Genomic DNA, 14,336 nt, shown 5'->3' with positions numbered 1-14,336 from the left:
AATTATATTTTATTTTCATTTATTATTGTATTTTATTTTAATTTATTATTATATTTTATTTTAATTTGTTATCCTATTTTATTTTAATTTATTATTATATTATGTTTTATTTAAATTTATTATTATATTATGTTTTATTTAAATTTATTATTATATTTTTTTTTTAATTTATTATTATATTTTATTTTATATTATTATATTTTATTTTATATTATTATATTTTATTTTATATTATTATATTTTATTTTATATTATTATATTTAATTTTAATATATTTTATTTTATTTTATTATTTTACATTATTATTTATTTTATACATTATTATACCATATTTTATATTATATTATATTATATTATATTATATAATATTATATTATATTATATTATATTATATTATATATTACTAGGATAAACGTACTAAGTAACTAATGGACCAAAGTATTTTGGTAAAATGGTATTAACTTAATGATAAAAGATGATATACAAGTAAGGAACAAACATTTCAACGTAATTATATGTGTCGTTTGTGCCATTATCAGAAAGAAATAAAACTGAAAACTTTAAAAAACATATATAGATAAATAAGTTTCATATTAACTATGCATTTAAAATCCTACCGGCAATTGACTTTGTAGGTCAAAGTCAATATATTTGAAATTTTATTAAAAATAAGATTCAATGACATGGTTATAAATTTCTATTATTTCGCTTCAAAGAACATGGAGAGCCATGCCGAAGTCTATAATGGACTTTAAGATATTATATTTGACTTAAAGAAGAAATTTTTTAGCAAATAGAATTTAAGGACAAACATATACATTTCTGTTATGCCGCTTCAAAGGACCTATCCATATGCATATCGAAGTCCATAATGGACTTTGAGGTATTATATTTATCTCATAAAAAAAAAATTTATGGCAAATAGGATTCAATGACAAACATATAAATTTCTATTATTTCTGGAAACTACACGCTTAAAAGTCGATCAGCAACTAGTAAAGCGATTAAAAGTTAAAAGCTAATACAAAGTATAATATTTATTTATATAGTATGTGTGTATATAAGTAAATAAAATATTTTAAATACATATGTATTTCACAAAACAAAAAATAATTTAAATAACAGGTTCGAACAAATGAAATAAGCTTTTATTACGTTGTAATACATATTGTTTTTGTTCTTTAGTTACAAAAATGAAGTTGTCTTTACTGTTATAAAGCTTATTTGAAAGTTTTAAGCATTGCTGGAGTGATTTCCTAATGGGGTTTATTTATGTTATTTTGACATGTTCTAAAGCATTTAACCTCACAAAATTTTGGCTCATTTTATTTGAAGTGTTAAAGTCGCCGAAACCAAATTTAAGTTTAATTAATTTTCGATATAATAATTTATATAAGTAATTAAAATGGCTGAAATGAACTCATATGAAATGTTTGTACAATTACACTTGCCTCAACTAGAATCGTGTGCTATTCCTCAACACTTTTGGAAATCACTTCATGCAAAAATAATCGTTGAAACTTTCGATGCTGGAGAAGTATTTAATCTGCTGTATTTTGATTATTCAGACCACCCACCAGAGGTTAGGGATAGCGAAATGAATGAAACATGCATGCTATTAGCACAACGAGAAATTAAAGCTAACGATACAAATGCTATATATCTGATCGATCACGCATGGAGTTTTCAAATTAACGGCATGCGACAACAGTTAGAACAGTACAGAGCATTAACTGAACGTTTATGCGCAATTGCTGGCGTGAGCACGGTAGATCCGGCACGTATTAATAAATTAATGAGACGCCTTTGGAAGTACTCCAACTCATACACGATTCAAACGCAACGGACACCAAATCAAAATAACGGTTCCGTTTGGTACGTTGTAGATGAAGTAGGTTGTGCCATAAAACATTCAGATATACCCAATTTTCGTTTGGTACCATTTTTATATCAAAATACCAAAATAACATACAGTTTGTTGTTTCCCATTAGAGACTGCGAGGCGCAGCAGCAAGTTTACTGTGATTTTCTTGAACATATAAGTAAAGATGATCCACATCGAATAGCTTTATTATTGCCATGGATACCTATGGATCTAACAGAGAAAAGTTTTGTACAAACTGAGCCTGGTGCAGGTTATTTTACTTCCGGTCATGTTATAGAAACATATCCAGTAGGTTCCGATTTAAGTGATCCAATTATAAATCGAAATGAGCCATTAAAAGTTTATTCCGAGTACACAGTATTACGTGAGTGTCTTACGGATGTTAGTTTTGCTTTAGTTGATAATGAACGTGATGCCGATGTACTCTGGCTCACGTCACATTTCAAAGATTTTGCTGAACTGTCCGAGGAAACACCAAACAAATTTATAAACCAATTTCCATTCGAATATGTTATAACCATTAAGGATTTGTTAAGTATAACATGCAGGCGCGCTGCCGCAGAGCACCACAATGCCGAAACACTTGAAACATATCCCAACTGGCTACCAACTACTTACAATCTTAAAACAGAAACTTTAGAATTTGCATCTTACTACCAAAACCGAGTTGTGAAACAGTTCGATAACCATTGGATTATCAAGCCCTGGAATTTAGCTCGTGGCATGGATACCCATATTACAAATTATATCGACCAAATAATGCGAATATCTCAAACAGGTCCTAAAATTGCACAAAAATATTTGGAACGTCCTGTACTCTTTTATAGAGAAGAGCTGGATACAAAAGTGAGTATTAAATAAAAGCAATTAAATAATTAAAGTTTACATTTAAATAATAAATAATTTTTTAGGTTAAATTCGATATTAGATATGTTCTTCTGTTGAAAAGTGTCAGTCCATTGGAAGCATATGTACACAAGAAATTCTTTCTACGCTTCGCAAACAAACCTTTTTCATTGGACTCATTCGAAGATTATGAAAAACACTTTACTGTTATGAACTACCAAGAGGAAGTCGAATTGCGCCATATTAAATGCGAAGATTTTGTTAATATCTGGAAAGATCAATATCCCAATAGTGATTGGGCTGGTATTGAAGATGAAATATGTGCAATGCTCCATGAAATGCTTACTTGTGCAACCAAAATGCCACCGCCATGTGGCATTGCGCATTCCCCACAATCGCGTGCTTTATATGCGGCAGATATTATGCTAGAATGGAAATTAGATGGAAAGACAATGCAACCGAAATTATTGGAAATAAATTGGACACCAGATTGCAAGCGGGCCTGCGATTATTATCCTGATTTTTATAATAATATATTCAAACTTTTATTTTTGAATGAAAGTAATGAGGAATGTTTCAGACTACTAACTCCAAGTTAAATGTAATGGAAAATTTAAAAAATGTTATATTTTGTATTGAATAATTGAATTATGTATCCTGTAATATTTCTGAACAGATATGATTTTGTAATTTTTAGAATTTAATATTATGCATGAAAAAATAATAATCGAAACTTTAACTAATTAGTTTAATATTTGGGAATCACAATTGACAAGCTTTTATAAAAAGCTAATCTTTAGATTCTTAAGCGCTGTCAATTATATGATATGCAAGGGAAATTTACTTTTAGGCTATCACGAATAATATTACTCAACTTCTTAGGCACACTAAGTAACATTGATATCTCAAAAATTCAAATGCTAGGTGTTGTTTTAAAGTTATTTGAAAAAAAGATTCCATCTCTTACTGCTTCTTCCTTAATTTATTACAACGGGCCTTTAGTTGTGCTTAAGTAGGCTTTGCTGTACAAGTCTGTTATTTCAACTTCAAAACATGGTTGCCAATGACGAATCAGTAACAATTTTAGAAATTATACTCTGCTTGTACTGTCTTTCTTAAGAATTCACAAATTAATATGAAAATATTTTTTCATCGTGTCTGATAGTGTTTAGTGCTATATCTATGACTAATTAGCAGATGATAATGGTAACGCATTCACTTATTTAATATCAATTGCAGGTCGAAATATGGGCTTTAAAATTTCGTAATATCTAAAGATGAGAGATGTTTGGTCTATTTACTTCGAAACCTTCTTATGATGATCTGTCAGAGAGGTAGGTATCCTAGCATATATATTTTTCCCGTTACTGTATATTATTTAGTTTGAAGTTATTTCAAAAGCCAAGAGGATATTTAAAATATTTCTCGAAATATTATCGAATTATTTCTTGCTTAATACAAAAATAAAATAGAGTCGCTGGCTGCAGTAGCTAGAAATATCAAAAATGTGGTTCACTCATTATCACAGCTTTCTATTCGTATTGAGTAACAGTCACCGGCTAATGTAATCAATATTTTTGAACTACAGTGTAAGTCCCCTGTTATTGCAGTCAACAAATATTGTTCGGTGTTGTTTAAAACTTTTGCGAGAATCTTTATAAAAATGAATGTGAACTCTGTTTCCGGAAGAAGCCGTTCCTCTACATAGATGCCCGCGGCAATACATGTGATCTTATCTACACAGATCACCCCGTCTACATAGATGACCGCGTCTACATACATAATCGGGTCTACATAGATGACCGCGTCTACATACATAATCGGGTCCACAAATATGATCTCGTCTATATTGATGACCTTGTCTATATTGATGATCTCATTTATATTGATGACCTCGTCTACATTCATGTCCGCGTCTACACATATGATCTCGTCTACATAGATGACCGCGTTCATACATATGATCTCGTATTTAGTATAACTATTAGGAAATTGGTATATGTACTTAGTTATTGATGCTCGGTCTTAGTTTAATATGCTAAATTATTGGATAGCTTCAAGAAATTTCGAGTTTTTGTTAAAATATGGCATTTATTTTCTTGTTTAATTGATTACTTTTGTTTTCCGGTCCCACAAAATATATGGACAATTATTTAATTATTTATATTTAAGGAAAAAAAAACTATTAATAGCTGAACTACTATTAAAAAGGAATACATAATTCTCGGAACTATTGGCTCATAATGGCAGCTTTCTAAAAATATTTACAAGGTTTCTTTTTTTACTATAAAAACCCATGTTACTTATATACTCATACATACTTACGTTTAGATTAGGCGTATATATAGAGACTACTTTTAAGAGGGGATTTTAAAAACTATAATAATTCTTAGTTCATATGAAAAGATATAATTGAAAAAAAAAGGCAATTATAACTAATGTTATATATTCTGAAACATTTTAGGCGACTTTAATTCGCAGAACGGGTTTAGTAATATGTATATATACAATAATATTCAAGCAATAGCACATATTGCTATCATCGAAGTACAAAAAATTATCAGCGTATAATACTTAAAAGCTCAAATAGCTTTCAACTTTTTTCAAATTATTTATTAAATATTTAAAATTATATTACAAAAAAAAAACGTATATAATTTATTTGAACTTTATTTTTTTTAACCCTTATAACGAACGCATAAACTATTTGTACAAACTTGAAACTAAAAGTACAATGAACTTATACATTACATAGGTAAAGTCAATTTTTTAGCAAATGATAGCTTACAGTAAACATTTCTTTTTAAATTGTTGTATTGTTTTCTTACCAGTAAGAGAACATGTACAAATTAAACAAATTATAATAATTATTATATTTAGTTGCTAAATATAAGTAGAGTGTATAAGAAGTTGATGAAAATTTCTTTCGAAATTATTTGATTTATAATTCGAAATGGCACTTAATGAAAAATGTTTCAATAAATATTTTATATGACGTAAATATAAATTTTTTTTTTAATGGAAGCTTAGATAATATTATTTAAATATATATATAAAGAAAAAACGAAAATATATATATGTTTGTATTTAAATACGTAAGGCAATATACGTACAAGGCACAAAACAGGAAATATAAGAATAAAGATATATAAAATTAAAGATAAATTAAAAAAAAGAAAAATTAAAATTAAGTTATATTAAAAAAAAAGATATATATATAAAAAAAATATATATATATTAAAAAAAATATATATATATATTAAAAAAAAAAGACATATTAAAATAAAGACATATTAAAGAAAAGATATATTAAAAATAAAAGATATATTTAAAATAAAGATATATTAAAATAAATATATATTAAAATAAATATATATTAAAGTAAAGATATATTAAAAAAAAAGATATATTATAATAAATATATATTATAATAAATATATATTAAAATAAAGATATATTAAAATGAAGATATATTTTTAAAAAAATATATTCAAATAAAGATATAATAAATGAGAAAAGAAAATACACATTTTTTCTTAAACTATTATGAATAAACTAATACTAAATGCATAATTTTATTAGAAAATTATACATATTAATGTACACACTATTATTTACTTAATTATACATACCTTAGAAAATAAGCTTATAATAAAATATTACACTATGATTTTTTTTAAATTACAAATGAAAAATTAATTTAAAAACTTAAACGCAAACTTCATCATAATTAAAACGAATATTTTTGTCTGCGGAAGATAATTTGTTTATAGTCTTTTTAACGCGTAGCACAGGCAAACGAACACTAGGATTCTGATGCCAGCATTCCTTCATCAATTTGGACATGCCAGCAAGAAGCTTAAATGTTAAAAAAAATAAATTGATTAATTATACATTGTTTATGATTACAGATTAAATAAAAATATTTTATATAATATAAAAGCGTATAAGATTTGGAAGCTTATAAGCATTTGTAATTTAAACTCAATTTTATTGAAACTTGATTTTACGGGTTGAAAAAAAGTAAATACCAAAAAATCAGTGTCAAAAGTGACTAGCACATTTGAAATTAACACATCACTACTTAACAATAGTATTTCTAATATCTAGCAAATTCGTAATTACAATATCGCGCTGACTATAACATATTATCCCATAGTTACTAGTATTATGTATAATCCAGTAAGGTGAATTGATGTCCGGCTTTGTAGAAAATATCGGCCTACTTAGGCCGAAAAATTTGGATCATTGTGATACCACAATCCAGACCCTAACTATAAAAGCATAAATACAAAATATCTTTTCTGTTCAACAAAAAAAGGAACAACAACAACACGTTTGGTTAAACGTTTAAGGTCTTAAATATTAGAGTTAGGTTAGGAGTGTGAGTGGAGGTCTTGTGCCCAAGACTTACCTGAGGTTAAATAATAGCATGATATGATATTACGGAAAGACAGTGTACGAACAACTCTGAAGTTTAAAGTTTTAGTAGCTACAACTTTTATATAATCCATAATACGTAGTCTACAATTTTATTTAATTTATATATTATGTCGAAGCTATTTGAGCCAGTGCACTTGAGCACTTTTACTCTTTCTTAACTCGAGGTATTTTTAAAATCTCTCTTTATATATATTTATTTAATTTAATAAATAAATAAATAAATGAACATTCAGCAGGTGAGGCTGTCCTAAAATTTTGGTCGACGGCTGAACAATTCTTTAAAAGAACTCTGTTTTTGCCACCGATATGTAAAGTAAGCACGAAAGCACTGCACAAAGCTGTGGGCTTGAAAAATGGTAAGGTGTAAGTTAAAGTATTAAGGCGAATAGGTGCAAATATTGAATTTAACCTTGACCCAGATGAAAGAGTCATTAAACTTCAGCGAGACACAGCTAGATCAATAGGATACAACTTAGTGTTTGAATTTTGGCATGAAAGTAGGTGGGTGATGTCATAAGTAGTAGAAGTATAGTTGGATTATACATTGAGAGTATATGTATTTATACAGGACACGTAACTGCACAAAGCGATGTGTTGAGCATAGTGATAAGCTGTAAGCTAGGACGATGTGAAAAGGTGATAATGTTGAACTTAACCAAGGTTTAAATAAAGAAATCTTGTTACTTTAATGGTAAGGTTTACAAGTTCAGCAGGTTTCTATATCCTAACTCAGAATTACACAACAAAGGGAAACCTCTTTCATCTTCAAAGATTTCAAGTAACTCGGGAAAGTATCATCTACGATATATGGGACATTGATTTGTTTTAATTCATTTTTTAACTCAAATCGATACATTCTTTAACTCAAGTATTATATTTGTTTTTAAATGGTTCTAGATTGAAAATAGCTAAAGGTGATCGAAAAAGGCAATATTCGGTTATAGAAAGATGATCAAGTGCCGCTCACTTCTCTTAAACAGTTTTTTTGTTGTAGTAATCGACAGAAATCTGACGAATTGATGTGTGTAGTTAATGGTGAGAGAGAAAGAGATTGTTTAGGAGCAAGAATAGAAATTAGGGGAAATTAGGGGATGGAATTATAAATGAAATTAACCTAAATCAAGGCGGAGAAAATTAACCAGTTCAATGGGATGGAGACAAAGGAAAAAAGCAATAGATCTATTCCGGTTCATGCAATAATCATTTGTACAAAATTTAGTTTTATTATAATTTTTTTTTAATTGATGTTGCAAGTTGCATACTAATATGCCTACGTTACGTTTTATCCTACTAAATTTCCAATAATCAATTGTTTTTGATACATATTATAAGATATATCAACAACAATACAAGCTCTATTGAAATTTTAAACGAAAAGTTTGCAGCGTTTAATATTACGTATTCCATCATAGTAGTTCCATCATAAATCTTTATTATTGCAAGTGATCTTTATTATATATAAATGTAAATGATTATTATTATATAAATATAGTCATTACTGTGACCGATATGTGCCTTAATACTCATCACAATTTCTTTTCATTTAAAATTAGACAGTAATATGTCAACTTATAACTATATATATTAAAACAAATATGTAAATATGTTACTTACCGGATCAGAACTCCATCGATTTGGTATGCATGGCCTGTAATTATCTATGCATACTACTTTCCGCATATCTTCAAAACTTGGATCAGATGGTACAACATCATAAAACGGCACTTTATATTCCTCTGCAAAGCCGCACGATATTGTGCGTCGACAAACCTCCCAAATAACTAAACCCAAAGCATATATATCCGTACGTCTGAGCGATTCAAAACACTGCAAATTTATACTGCAAGAAAAAAAGAAGTGGAAAATTAATATTATAATCTTTTTCTAATTACTTTAAAATTTCCTTACCTTTCATCTAAAACTTCAGGAGCCATATAACGTTTCGTGCCTACTTTTGGGTTGTCTCCAAAATCTAATTTACCAGTCGTATGTGAGAGTGTAACTGCCAAACCAAAGTCTGCAATAACACAAGTGCCATTTTGCTTCACAAGTATATTTTTCGACTTTAAATCGCGATGTGCCATTGCTGGTTTACCCTGTTAAATAATATATTGTTTATGAAAAAAAAAAAAACAAAATTACAAAATTTGGAATCTATTAATACTTACCTCAGTGCCAAAGATTTCAGTATGTAAATGTGTTAGCCCATTTGCAATTGAATGACATATTCTTATCATATCATTATGACTGAGTGCATTTCTATTCAAGTGATCAAAGAGTGAGCCATCACGATAGTAGTGCGTCAACAACCATAACTGTGTACATGAATTGCGTGATATCATATCTGAACCAATATAACCAAGTATATTCTCATGGCGTAGCAATATTGTACTAAAAAATAGATAAAAAAGCATATATATATAAGAAATTCATATTAAGGCATCTTTCTTTTTTTGTGTACCTATAAATTTCTGTTTCTCTTTTCCAAGATTCTTCTACACGACTGAAAAATATTTTGACTGCAATATTTTCGCCTTGCAATGTGCCACGCCATACTTCTCCATATTTGCCTCTACCAATGCACTCAACTAATGTTACTTGTTTTGCTAGGGTACGTTGAACTAAAAGTGGCAAACCGCTACCGGAACCTGAAGTCACTGAATGTTGTAAATACTCCTATAAAATATAATAATTAGTTATGTTGTATTGTAAAAAAATAGTTTAATACCCACTCTTAATGTACTATCTCCCGCGCTTGTTGCACGCAATAATTCGTCATTAACCATATATGATTCAGGATCTTGTTTAATACGTGAGGCTGACATACGTTTTCGTTGGTTTAGACATTTACCGCGTAAATAATATATTGATGAAATTATTATAGTTAAAATGATTACTGCGGCTAAAATCCAGATGAGAGTAGCACTCGTGTCTGCACTAAGACGTTTCACTTCATCTACAAATTTTTCCAAAAATAATTTACTAAACTTATATACAATATGAAAAACACTTACTGTCTTCAATAGGTGGTAATTCGGGAAATTCACCATCATTACAATAGTCACCTGAACAGCAAACGACATTTGTAACTCCCGCGTGTCGTTTATTTACTGCATTTTGATTGCATATTAACGGCAATTGATCTACAGATGTTGTGCAGCCACGTTTAACTTCTTCTTGGCCAATACCATACCTGGTACGAGACTTCCAACACTGGAAAAATAAATTTTTTTTTAAACTCATATTTTTTTTACTTTTAATCAGTGTGTGAAAACTTACTTGAAGCGCATCCTGACATGTATGAGCGTGTTGCGTTGCATTTTTGCAAGGTGGATCGCAGGAATAACATTTGTATCTAAGCAGATATATAAATTAATCAATTATGTTCAAACTTAATATATATTGACATGAAAATCAAATTAAATAAAAACAAAATTTATAAAAATAAATACAAAATTTATTTTAGTTCATTTCTGTGTTAAACTTTGTTACCTTCTCCTCATGCGACGTTTTGATTTCATGTGTCTCCTTAAATATACCATAATGGTTTAAGCATAAAGGAATGGAATAAGTTATTTGTTAGGATATAAAGCGAGCAATACATGGTAAAAATTAATACACAAATTTATAAACAGAAAACATTTCTAATAAACAACTTCTTGATAATTATCACACGACGCTTTCGAAAAGACAAAATTATACTTGGGTAAAAAATTAATATCAAATTTGATGAATTCTAAATATATTTCTTATAAATGATTACTTAACACTTATCACACAACGACAAATGAAGTTTTTAATCTTCAGCACTTATCTTCTAAATCAATTAAAGTAAACAAAAAAATGTTTTAATACCTGGGATGAGTCTGTATGGAATTCTGCGGCACTGATGGAAATTCTTTGCCATTGGCATTTGTCACTTCCAAATCCATATTTTCTTGATTCTCGTCTAGCAAACGCCCACTTATTTCAGCTTAAAAATAAAACACATATATATATATTTAAAAATACTTTAGAAACTATAATAAACATTTAAATGTTATTTGTATTTATTTATTTTTATGCAATTTATTTGTTTATTTTTGTTCTTATTAACCGCTTTAATGAGTCTTACTTAACGAATGAGAGATAAAAAAAACCAACGCTCAACGTAATGAACAACTTTAAAACAAAATTTAAATATATTTAATGCACTTAGACACTATAGAACAACAAATATTTATAAAATATCATCTCAATAGCGCATAAAACATTGAATTTGAAGTTATACCTTGTGTATCATTTTGCAAAATAAATATTAACAAAAATACAAGCAATTTAGCTGAAGCCATTATATAGAAATGAACAACAATCAAAATAATTAGCAAGATATGCAATTATTTGACATTCTGTGGAGGAAGTGCTGCCAACTTGTATGTAATAAAAGTCTGCCAATGGAACACATCCCAAAATATTAACAGCTGATTTGTGATTTTAGTTATGTGAAAGAAACTGTTTGTAAATAAAAATATAAAACATGTTGAAATTATATAGAAATAAATACAGAAAGTTCTTGCTTAGCAAAAATATTAAAAGTGTATCAACATGGACGCCGCTTGCAACAACTTTCAACTCGCCACCATATAAGAAAATTAATTTTGCACGTTCCGAAGCAGTAAGTTTATTTCTGTTTTCCAAAACACTTTATTATTGTTTAATGAAATTTAATTCAAGGGTTTATTTGGTATACCAGAACTTAAAACACCTGAAGGTTTTTACTTACTTAAGGATAATGTAGCAAATAAGACCAATGATCTTGTAGAGGAAGCAACGTCTGAAAAACGTAATAGGAAAATGGTATTATATAAATATATACTAAAAATGGTATATTTTTATGAATCTCTTGTACATTTAACAGGTTGAAATATTTGACGAGTTGTCAGATTCACTTTGTAAAGTCGCAGACTTGGCAGAATTTATACGCATTGCGCATCCACAAAGTCAATACATGCAAGCAGCCGAAGATGCTTGTATAAGCATTAGTGGAATTGTGGAAAGGTTACTTGTTGCATATAAACATTATTATTAGAATACAATAATTTCTTTATTGACAGTCTAAATACACATAAACCATTATATCAGGCATTAAGTAATGTGGTTGAGAAAGGTGATTTTATACCCACAACTGAGATTGACAAACACGTCTCTAAATTATTTATGTTCGATTTTGAACAATGCGGTATACATTTGCCTGAGGAGGAGCGGCAAAGAGTGGTACGTCTCAACGATTACATTTTACAATTAGGACAGAAATTTATGAATGGTGCTGTACAACCTACGTCCATAAATAAATCTGAAGTGGAAGATTATATACGATCATGGTAAATAATTGGTGCATTTATAATTTTGAAATATTTATAATTAATTATAGTCTATAACTTATATCCTGTAATAATTTTATTTAGCTTTCCAACAGAAGGCGAAAATTTAGTTGTATCTGGTTTATACACTAATTCTTCTAGTGCTCAAGCTCGAGAAGCGGCTTATCGTTTATATTTATATCCTTCCGATAGTCAAGAACAATTTTTGTCAGATCTTCTTAAGTGTCGTTATGCTTTGGCACGTACTTGTGGTTTTGAAACTTATGCACATCGAGCACTTAATTCGAGCACTGTGGAACATCCGAGTATGGTGAAAGAATTCATTGACAAACTGACAGAAGAACTACGACCTCTAGCTGAAGCTGATTTCAGTGTTATGAAAGATATGAAGGTATATACTCCAACAAATTATATAGAATAATTCGTAGACTTACATTTAATTTACATCTACATTTCAGAAAAAGGAGAGCAACGACCCAAATGCTACACTTTCGGCATGGGATACACATTATTTTACGTCGCAAATGAGACGTAAATATTTAAATGCTAACACTAACGAGTTTCTGCCATACTTTAGTCTTGGCGGTTGTATGGAAGGGTTAGATAATTTAATGCAGTCACTGTTTGGAATAACATTAAAAAACGTGGAAATGGAACCAGGCGAAATATGGCATAATGATATTTATAAATTAGCTGTTATGCATGAGTCAGAAGGACTACTGGGTTATATATATTGTGATTTTTTCGAACGGAATGGAAAACCTAATCAGGATTGCCATTTCACTATCCAAGGTGGAAAACGTTTACCGGACGGTAATTATCAATTACCAATAGTGGTTGTAATGTTAAATCTTTCACAACCACGTTGGACGGGACCAACATTGCTGCCACCTTCAAAAGTAGATAATCTCTTTCATGAAATGGGTCATGCAATGCATTCAATGTTAGCGCGTACAGAATATCAACATATAACCGGTACACGTTGTAGTACAGACTTTGCGGAGGTACCATCGGTACTAATGGAATATTTCGCGAGTGATCCACGTGTATTGCGTACATTTGCACGACACTTTCAAACACATAAGCCAATGTCAGAAGATATGCTTTATCGGTTGTGTGCATCCAAGAATTTCTTTTCTGCCAGTGAAACACAACTTCAGGTATTTATTATAGTATTCACAAAACTTATATTTTTTTTTATATGACAATATTATATTGTTAGGTATTCTACTCTGCACTGGATCAAGTATACCATGCTGACTATCCCAAGCATGGAAAAAATACGACTGAAATTCTAAAAGAAGTGCAAAATAACTATTATAGTCTTCCTTACGTCGAAAACACGGTAAATAACAATTAATATATTTTATTTATAATATAAAATACTGTAGTAATTATATAATGTTTAATATAGGCATGGCAGTTGAGGTTTTCACATTTAGTTGGTTACGGCGCAAAATACTATTCGTATTTAATATCAAAAACAATTTCTTCGTGGATATGGCAGACATACTTTGATAAAAATCCATTTAATCGTGAAGCTGGCGAAAAGTACAGACGTGATATCTTAGCGCATGGTGGTGGCATTCCCAGTCGTCAGTTGGTATCAAACTTTTTAAAACGTGATGCAACTCCACAAGCTTTAACACAAACTTTAATCAATGAAATTTATTTAAATAACGAAAAAATCAAAGACACAACAGAAACAAAATTAGCAAAGAATTTGTAGGTTATTTTTAACTGACAAATATACTAAATCCCCTATTTAAAGAAAAAAAAAAACACTGCTATTTTTATATTTA

At 29.1% G+C, this 14,336-nt stretch overlaps 3 protein-coding genes across 4 annotated transcripts; 2 read left to right on the top strand and 1 right to left on the bottom strand.

The window, feature by feature from the left end:
- The first annotated feature begins 1,309 nt into the window (after positions 1-1,309).
- On the top strand, positions 1,310-3,431 carry LOC119683345 (tubulin--tyrosine ligase-like protein 12). Its single transcript, XM_038097000.1, has 2 exons — positions 1,310-2,731; positions 2,797-3,431. The coding sequence occupies exons 1-2, from the start codon at positions 1,406-1,408 to the stop codon at positions 3,328-3,330; spliced, it is 1,860 nt and encodes a 619-aa protein (XP_037952928.1). The 5' UTR covers positions 1,310-1,405; the 3' UTR covers positions 3,331-3,431.
- Positions 3,432-6,389: 2,958 nt separating this feature from the next.
- On the bottom strand, positions 6,390-11,530 carry LOC119682894 (activin receptor type-1). Of its 2 annotated transcripts, XM_038096431.1 has the most exons (11): positions 11,445-11,530; positions 11,030-11,147; positions 10,667-10,702; positions 10,454-10,529; positions 10,189-10,387; positions 9,907-10,130; positions 9,636-9,850; positions 9,343-9,565; positions 9,083-9,270; positions 8,789-9,014; positions 6,390-6,589 (listed from the first exon to the last, which is right to left on the bottom strand). In XM_038096431.1, exons 1-11 carry the CDS (start codon positions 11,503-11,505, stop codon positions 6,440-6,442), a joined length of 1,716 nt encoding a protein of 571 aa, XP_037952359.1. In that variant the 5' UTR covers positions 11,506-11,530; the 3' UTR covers positions 6,390-6,439. The 2 variants fall into 2 exon arrangements, with proteins under 2 accessions (XP_037952359.1, XP_037952360.1); XM_038096432.1 differs by lacking the exon at positions 10,667-10,702 and having other exon boundaries at positions 6,391-6,589.
- Positions 11,531-11,675: 145 nt separating this feature from the next.
- Positions 11,676-14,334, top strand: LOC119682893 (mitochondrial intermediate peptidase). The gene is made up of 8 exons (XM_038096429.1): positions 11,676-11,828; positions 11,888-12,010; positions 12,072-12,211; positions 12,268-12,534; positions 12,619-12,925; positions 12,993-13,694; positions 13,757-13,879; positions 13,949-14,334. The coding sequence occupies exons 1-8, from the start codon at positions 11,691-11,693 to the stop codon at positions 14,261-14,263; spliced, it is 2,115 nt and encodes a 704-aa protein (XP_037952357.1). The 5' UTR covers positions 11,676-11,690; the 3' UTR covers positions 14,264-14,334.
- Positions 14,335-14,336: the final 2 nt, after the last annotated feature.

Source organism: Teleopsis dalmanni, chromosome 2, assembly GCF_002237135.1.
Source record: "Teleopsis dalmanni isolate 2A chromosome 2, ASM223713v2, whole genome shotgun sequence".
NCBI classification, from domain to species: domain Eukaryota; kingdom Metazoa; phylum Arthropoda; class Insecta; order Diptera; family Diopsidae; genus Teleopsis; species Teleopsis dalmanni.
The sequence above is the reverse complement of the archived record's forward strand: the minus strand, read 5'-3'. Positions and strand labels throughout refer to the sequence as shown.

What these genes read in the sequence shown, in the direction of transcription:
- LOC119682894 (XM_038096431.1), bottom strand. Translation starts at nt 11,505, where the DNA reads ATGGCTTCAGCTAAATTGCTTGTATTTTTGTTAATATTTATTTTGCAA. An exon ending in AGAGAAACAGAAATTTATAG is followed by an intron (nt 9,566 to 9,635) that starts GTACACAAAAAA and finishes TCTATTTTTTAG; the next exon opens with TACAATATTGCTACGCCATG. An exon ending in CTGAAATCTTTGGCACTGAG is followed by an intron (nt 9,271 to 9,342) that starts GTAAGTATTAAT and finishes ATTATTTAACAG; the next exon opens with GGTAAACCAGCAATGGCACA.
- LOC119683345 (XM_038097000.1), top strand. Translation starts at nt 1,406, where the DNA reads ATGGCTGAAATGAACTCATATGAAATGTTTGTACAATTACACTTGCCT. An exon ending in GAGAAGAGCTGGATACAAAA is followed by an intron (nt 2,732 to 2,796) that starts GTGAGTATTAAA and finishes ATAATTTTTTAG; the next exon opens with GTTAAATTCGATATTAGATA.
- LOC119682893 (XM_038096429.1), top strand. Translation starts at nt 11,691, where the DNA reads ATGTTGAAATTATATAGAAATAAATACAGAAAGTTCTTGCTTAGCAAA. An exon ending in ATTAGTGGAATTGTGGAAAG is followed by an intron (nt 12,212 to 12,267) that starts GTTACTTGTTGC and finishes CTTTATTGACAG; the next exon opens with TCTAAATACACATAAACCAT. An exon ending in GAAGATTATATACGATCATG is followed by an intron (nt 12,535 to 12,618) that starts GTAAATAATTGG and finishes AATTTTATTTAG; the next exon opens with CTTTCCAACAGAAGGCGAAA.